Genomic DNA, 8,173 nt, shown 5'->3' on the forward strand with positions numbered 1-8,173 from the left:
TCTTACCTTGTTTGATGGAGAAGAGGCTGTTTGATGTCTGTGGCACCTTTCGATTAGTGCTGAAATAGGCCACGAAAGAATGTTCGAGCTGCTCAAAAAGTTTATGCTCTCCAACTGCAGTCTAGAATACCTTGCTCAAACAGCCTTCCGAATAGTCATCGGAAAGTCAATGCATAGGAGGGCATCAGTTGCCCCCTGGATCATCATAAGAGCCTTGTAGCTCTCCAGGTGATCAATTGGATCAGTGGAGCCATCGTATGGCTCCATCTGTGGCATCTTGAATCGAGACGAAATTGGCTCGTTCAGGATGTACTGAGAGAGAGATTGGACAGTGTGGAAGTGCAGTCGGTAGAGGACTTTCGACCTTCCATATGAAGTCGGGCAAGTTGACAGTCAATCTCTTTGAACTTATACTCATAGTCGTCGAGCCACCGTTGCTGAGATAATCTGGGGATAAAATCTTTTGAAGAATTTGAGGATGGAGAATAAGAAAGTTCACACAGCCTTTTCCCCTTCTTGATGCTATATACATGGAAAGAAGAAGGAGATCGCGAAGGATGGGTGGTGTGATGAGAATACGAGAATGTGGTTGCTCGACTCGATGAGAATGTCGAGACGATCATCATTCTGGAGATGAAGAGGGTGAATGCCGTGGAGGACAGTGGCTGTGCCTAGATGGCACTGAATGAGCCATCGACGGTCGCTACTGTTATTGTGTTTGTTGCTGTTGGAGGCTGTGAACTGCCTCCATTAACACTTTCTTTTGCTGCATTAAGACAGCAATTTGTGCATTCGTAGTGATTACAGGATGCGAAGAGCTGGGCTCTGCCAGTAGGGGAGGAGGAGGAATATCTTCTCGATGGAAAGATTGCCTCATGGATTCTATTGAATGTTGAGCTCTAGTCTTAGCCATGGTTTCTTGTATTCCTCTCCTACCTGGCGCGTCAATCTGTTGCGGCCAATCTCCTATTGCGCCTGTTGCTGGTGAAGAGTATTTGCAAAATGAAGTCCACACTGATCAGAATTGTGTCCGAAGGAGATCCTCCGATGCTTAAGTCAGTGGAGAGTGGTGAACAGCAGATAAGTATTTAGAATGATAGAGTATTAGCTCAGAATTGCTTGACCAAATGCTATTTATTTATCTTTTTATAAACGAATAGTTGGTAACCATTTGTAATGGTTGGATACGTGGATCCTACTCATTCCGGTATTATATGATCGTGGGATGGGCGGTTATATCCATCACTGATCATGTTCTGGCCCTTATATATTTTTTGCGCTGGCAGTTTCTGATAAGCAGACTATATGTCGATGAATAAAGTGTGTCGATCGTATGTCGATAATCGTGAAAGTCCGAATGAGCATCGATCGGTTATTCTGATATGCTGATGGTCATCGATCTGAGATTAAATGAGTTATGGCTAAGTTTGTTGATGACGGAGGTTAGCCGACTATCAGTCGGTCAATCGATTGATAGTCGGCAGATTGAGCTAATCAGACCGATCGAGGGTCAGAATCGGAGAGTCGGCTGAATCATCCCAACATATTTCAAACTGGTGCTAGTATTTAGCAAGCATGAGGCTTATGAAATGGAGTCGAATAGGAACAAAGACATGAGATGGAGTCTCTCGTGGAAGGAAAAAAAAAAAAAAGCCTGGAAAAGAATAAAAGGAAATGGAAGTAAAATGAAAGAAAGTTAGATTCTCGTAACACAATAAAGTGGAAAGAATGCAACGTTCATGCAAAATGGAACTCACTGCCTGAAGACACTCTATTGTATAAGTAGAGCTACGTTTTGCAATTGAGCTCGATATCTATCAACCATTAGAGTAGGCAAAAAGTGCAATTTTAGCACATAAGCTACCCATTACCACCAGAGGCGAACCCAGACCTTTAAACAGCATGGTATATTCAAAGCCCATCCAAGTAAGATTTTAAATAACAAGAGGGATACAAAATTCTATCATTTATACGCTGCCGACAGTGTTCTCTTAAGATTTTGCTCTAGTTGTTGGAACCTCAGGTCATTCTGGCCATGCAATGAAAGTTAAATCCAGATATTCGACCGTTCTGAGGTGGTCTGTCCAAGGTAGGTTCCTAATATGAGAGGAACTTAACTGTTGAAGGAACCTCGAGTAAAAAGCGTTGAAATCATCTTGGAGATGGATACTTTAAAAGACCTTTAGTAGTTAATTAATATGTGTAAAATTCAATATCTAGTTTTCTTCATGTAATATTAATAATAAGTGATAAAAAATGACATAATAAATAATTTTAATCTATAATTAGCTGATATGAGAATAATTAGCAAAGAGGCAACAAAGAGAATACAAATCAAACTCTGTTTTTTATACAATGCATGTTTTGTTGCATAGAAAGCTTTGCATATCCATGTAGCTGCCTACCACTTACATTAGAAACAGAGTGCCACATCACTCATATCCATCTAATTGTCCACACATTCAATCCCAATATTTTTTTTTTAAAGGATTCAAATAAAAAATAAATATTTTAATAAATATAATCATTCTGATTATCATTTTAATTCATTTTGATTTTGATTTCGATTTCGATTTCGAACGGAAATCAAATTTGTTCTAAATAATTGTACAAGGGCTCTTGATTTGCAGGGAAGGCTTCATACACAGCAGCTATCCAAGCATGCAGCTCTCTGCAATGCAAGATGCGCAGAATTGTTGATCTGCTCAGTTGGATGAATGCATTTCTCACTGGTTAAATATTCCATTAGTAAGTATAAAAAATTAAGTATCTAAGCACGTAGCGGGGAAGGGAAAAAAAAAAAGAGGGTAAAGTAGCGGAAAAACAGAGGGGATCGCTTCATTACACACACCAAACGGGTACTTTAATCTTACAGCGAGTCCAAATCCAACGACATAATAGATGCTGTCTTCTAGCGAAAGTACGGCACCAGCACCGCCCGTCGGCGGTTGCCGGAGTACTCACTCCTCCTTCCGCTTCGCCTGGAGTTCCTGGATCAAAGCGGTGACGTCCTCGTAGGTCGCACCCCCCTCCTCCATTGCCTTCCCTGCTGCCTCACCGTACTCCCTCGCCTTCCTCGCCACCGCCTCCACCTCCTCCCCGCCGCCGCCAACCACCCTCCCAACCACCGCTGCCACCTCCTCCGCTCTCACCAGTACCTTCTTTTCCTGCAGCCGGTTCCGCCGGAACCCCTCCCACATCCTCACCCCGACCCCCATCACGTCCACCACCAGCGTCTCATTTATAAACTGCTCGTGGAATAGGGGCCAAGTAATCATCGGCACCCCCGCGCACACCGATTCCTGGAGCGAGTTCCAGCCGCAGTGCGTCACGAACCACCCCACCGCCGCGTGGCCCAGCACCTCTACCTGCGGCGCCCACCCCCTCACCACCAGTCCTCTCCCCTCCACCCGCTTCTCGAACCCTTCCGGCATCCACTCCGCCTCCGCCGCCGCATCCTCCGCCGCCTCCCTCCGGACCACCCACACGAACGCCTTCCCCGACGCCTCCAGCCCTAGTGCTATCTCCTTCAGCTGGGGCCCGCTGAAGTGGCACAGGCTCCCGAAGCACACGTACACCACCGAGACGGCCAGCTTGGAGTCGAGCCAGCTTAGCACTCGGTCCCGGTCGGCCGGGGGATCCCCGCGTTCAGCCCGCCCCTCGGCGGCGCGGCAGCAGAGGGAGACCGGGCCCACGCTCCAGGCCTTGATGCCCTGAAGGTTCTTGTTCTTGAGGTAGTCGACGTAGCTGGGTTCCATATCGTAGAAGGTGTTCACGACAACGCCGTAGCTCTTGGCCTCGGCCTCGCGGAGGAGTTTGAGCATGAAGAAGTTGTCGACGAGCTCCGGGAGCCCGTTTCTGTAGAGGCGGATCGGATGAGGGAGGCCGTTCATGATGAAGGAGTCGGTGGAGGGGTCGAGGGGAAGGTAGTTGACGAGGTTGGTAAGGACGAAGAGGGGGAAGGCCCCGGCGCCGTGGAAAATGAGGTGGGGGATGCCGAGCTCGAGGGCTAGGTCGGCGGTCCAGGGGAAGAGGCAGTCGGAGACAAGGGCGTTGGGGCGGAGGTCGCGGAGGAGGGCCGCGAAGGGCGGCTGGAAGTGGAAGAGTGCCATGACGAAAGTGTTGAAGTGGGCGGTGGGGACGGCGGAGAGATTCTCTGTTAGGATTTGATGCCTCGAGATTCAGCCCACATTGAGCCCACAGCGAGGTTCGCGGCGAAAAACGGAGTCCAACGAGACCAAGATCACCTGAATCGGAGCTCGGATGGAGGAGATACGAGCTTTTGAAGTCGGCACGAGAATCGAGGCGGTGGAGGACCGCCGGCGACCGGCGGCGGGCGGCAGCGGCGCGGCCGCAGGCGGCGGCGCGCGGGACGCGCGTCCCAGGCCCGCGTGGGACGCGGGACCCAGGCCCGCGCGGGACGCGCGACCCAGGCCTGCGCGGGACGCGCGTCCCAGGCCCAGGCCCGCGCGGGACGCGCGACCCAGGCCCAGGCCCGTGCGGGACGCGCGACCCAGCGGCCTGCTGGCCCATCCCCGGTCCACCGTGGACCGGGTGGTCCACAGCGCGGTCTGTGGACCGCGTGGGCGATTCCCACGCGTTTCTCGCGGTCCACGGCCCTATTTCGTGGACCGGAGCGCGATCTAAGGGTCGAGGACGCTCCCGGTCTTGATCCGACGGTCAGGAGGGTTTTTGGCTTTGTTTAGGATTCCTAATCCTTCTCTAATCATGATTTAAAGTCTGTTTAAGCCTTTAAAAGGCCTGAGACACAGCAGAGAAGGATGGGCGGTTTGGTTTCTCGCCGAAGGCCGTACGAACCGTGGAGAGAGAGAGGCGAGGGCGCTGTGAGAGAAGGAGCAGGAGGCTCCTGGACAGCGGTCGTCAGGCTCTTCAGGGGTTCAGGGGGTCTCCAAGAGAGAGAGAGAGCTTTTGTGAGGGAAACTTTATGTGAGAGAGAATTGGGTGTACAAGGGTTGAGGGTGAGGTCTCCTCTTGTAAAATTTTCTTTTCATAGTGAAGTTTGCATGCCCCGTGGAGGCGAGCCCTTTTGTGGCTGATCCACGTATTTTGATTGTTTTTCCTTTTGTTTTGGTTCTTCTTTCTTCCTGCTGCATCGCGTGGTACTGAAAGGATCTTGGGAGATGGTGTCCTGGCCAGACATCCACCCAACAAGTGGTATCAGAGCAAGGCGGTATAAGGACGCAGATTGCAGTGGTGGTGAGCAAGACTGAAGATGGAGAAAACAGGAACAATCAGGATGGAGATCAACAAGTTCGATGGTAAGAGCAATTTCTCCTTGTGGCAGGCAAGGGTGAAGGACGTGCTCATCCAACAGGGGTTGATCGATGCTCTCTTGTGCGATGAGAAGCCGACCACCATGGAGGTGCGGGATTGGAAACGGCTACAGATGCAGGCGGTGAGTACCATCCGCATGTACCTAACGGATGAGGTGGTGATCCATGTGCTAAGCGAGACTTCCCCGACGGTGCTGTGGTCGAAGCTCGAGGAGTTGTACATGACGAAGTCTCTCACCAACACTCTTTTCCTCTGGAGGCAGTTTTACCAACTGCGGATGACTGAGGGACAGAGCGTGCAGGAGCATCTGAGCCACTTCCAGAAGATCCTCACCGACCTTCTCAGTGTTGGTGAGAACGTTGAGGAGAAGACCAGGGCGCTGGTTTTGCTGGCGTCGCTTCCTTCTTCGTACGAGTCCTTGGTGACTGCTCTTCTAGTGGGGAAAAGCACTATCAAGATGGACGAGGTCACCGCGGCGATACTCCAGAACGAGGTTCTCAGGAGGGAGAACCCAGCTTCGAGCTCAGATGTCGATAGCTCAGCTTTGGTGACTTCTGGAGGTGCAGGAGGCGGTAGACGGAGCGACAGGAGATCGCAACGAGGGCGGTCTAAGTCCAGGAGGGACTTGAGCAAAACCAGGTGTTACCGGTGTGAGGAGTTGGGGCATCTAGCCAGAGATTGCCCTCAACTGAAAAATCGGACGGTGGCTGCTGTAGCGACGGCCGGCAGCGATTCAGATGGAGATGTCCTGGAGATATCTGACGAGGTATCTACTTCTTTCCAGCAGTGGATATTAGATTCTGCATGCCCCTATCATGTGTGTTGCAGAGAGGAGCAGTTTGACTCCCTGGAGAACAGTGAGAGCACTGTATATCTGCCGAATGGATCGAGCTGTGCGATCAGAGGCATTGGGACGGTCAGCTGGAGGACACATGACGGTGCAGTGAGGAGATTGGGGGAGGTCCGATACATACCCGATTTCAGGCGGAATCTTATCTCACTTAGCAGACTGGATTCGAGAGGCTACAGGACGGTAGCTGGTGGAGGAATCCTGAGGGTGCTACGCGGCGATAGGATTGTGCTGGAGGGGAAGAAGGGGAGCAGATGACATTATTACCTGGCAGGAAGCCCAGTGCGAGGTAGAGCATCGGGAGCCAGGTGGAGCCCAGAGCGAGGTGGAGCTCCAGGAGGCGGATCGGGCACGAGACAGGAGACTCGGGAGGACGAGAGGCGACGTCGCAAGGTAAGATTCCTATTGCCGCAGGATGATGCCCCGAGCAGGTCTCAGGTCAGGAGGAGCACAGCATACGACGGAGATGGGATCGAGCAGCCTAGCTCGACTCCCATGTTTGCCCATCCATGATCAGCAGGCGATTGCCCCAGGGCATGGGGGCGAGGAGATCCAGAAGCTCTCGGAGTTTGGAGGAGGCCGAATATCGAGTCGAGGTGAAGATTGTTAGGATTTGATGCCTCGAGATTCAGCCCACATTGAGCCCACAGCGAGGTTCGCGGCGAAAAACGGAGTCCAACGAGACCAAGATCACCTGAATCGGAGCTCGGATGGAGGAGATACGAGCTTTTGAAGTCGGCACGAGAATCGAGGCGGTGGAGGACCGCCGGCGACTGGCGGCGGGCGGCAGCGGTGCGGCCGCAGGCGGCGGCGCGCGGGACGCGCGTCCCAGGCCCGCGTGGGACGCGGGACCCAGGCCCGCGCGGGACGCGCGACCCAGGCCCGCGCGGGACGCGCGTCCCAGGCCCAGGCCCGCGCGGGACGCGCGACCCAGGCCCAGGCCCGTGCGGGACGCGCGACCCAGCGGCCTGCTGGCCCATCCCCGGTCCACCGTGGACCGGGTGGTCCACAGCGCGGTCTGTGGACCGCGTGGGCGATTCCCACGCGTTTCTCGCGGTCCACGGCCCTATTTCGTGGACCGGAGCACGATCTAAGGGTCGAGGACGCTCCCGGTCTTGATCCGACGGTCAGGAGGGTTTTTGGCTTTGTTTAGGATTCCTAATCCTTCTCTAATCGTGGTTTAAAGTCTGTTTAAGCCTTTAAAAAGGCCTGAGACACAGCAGAGAAGGATGGCGGTTTGGTTTCTCGCCGAAGGCCGTACGAACCGTGGAGAGAGAGAGAGGCGAGGGCGCTGTGAGAGAAGGAGCAGGAGGCTCCTGGACAGCGGTCGTCAGGCTCTTCAGGGGTTCAGGGGGTCTCCAAGAGAGAGAGAGAGCTTTTGTGAGGGAAACTTTATGTGAGAGAGAATTGGGTGTACAAGGGTTGAGGGTGAGGTCTCCTCTTGTAAAATTTTCTTTTCATAGTGAAGTTTGCATGCCCCGTGGAGGCGAGCCCTTTTGTGGCTGATCCACGTATTTTGATTGTTTTTCCTTTTATTTTGGTTCTTCTTTCTTCCTGCTGCATCGCGTGGTACTGAAAGGATCTTGGGAGATGGTGTCCTGGCCAGACATCCACCCAACATTTTCCTTGCCGGTGGCGAGGCCGGTGGCGGCGGGGTCCGGGAAGGGGATGACGTGGAGGGAGAGGGGGAGGCCACGGCCGGCGGAGGAGTCGAAGGTGCGGCGGAGGTTGGCGGCGTTGAGGGGGGTGGTGACGATGGTGGAGCGGACGCCGCGGGTGGCGAAGAGGCGGGCCATGTCGACCATGGGGATCATGTGGCCGGGGCTCATCAGGGGGAAGAAGAGCATGTGGAGGGGGCCGGTGGAGGCGGCGTCGGAGCCCATGGACGGCGGCGTTTGCGATGCTTTTAGCTTCGAATTCGTAAGACAGAAGAAGCGGAGAAAGGGAAAGTGAGTGGGCATTTGAGTTCCGTAAAGACTTGAGTGAAGAGGGGTTAAATATACATGAGAGGCAAGAGGAAAGAACTAT

General features: G+C 53.1%; 1 protein-coding gene across 1 annotated transcript; it reads right to left on the bottom strand.

Moving 5' to 3' along the window:
* Positions 1-2,801: 2,801 nt before the first annotated feature.
* LOC105036999 (scopoletin glucosyltransferase) lies at positions 2,802-8,106 on the bottom strand. The gene is made up of 2 exons (XM_073259187.1): positions 7,765-8,106; positions 2,802-4,154 (listed from the first exon to the last, which is right to left on the bottom strand). Exons 1-2 carry the CDS (start codon positions 8,104-8,106, stop codon positions 2,961-2,963), a joined length of 1,536 nt encoding a protein of 511 aa, XP_073115288.1. The 3' UTR covers positions 2,802-2,960.
* Between the last annotated feature and the right edge of the window lie 67 nt (positions 8,107-8,173).

This window comes from Elaeis guineensis, chromosome 6 (genome assembly GCF_000442705.2).
Source record: "Elaeis guineensis isolate ETL-2024a chromosome 6, EG11, whole genome shotgun sequence".
Classification (NCBI taxonomy): domain Eukaryota; kingdom Viridiplantae; phylum Streptophyta; class Magnoliopsida; order Arecales; family Arecaceae; genus Elaeis; species Elaeis guineensis.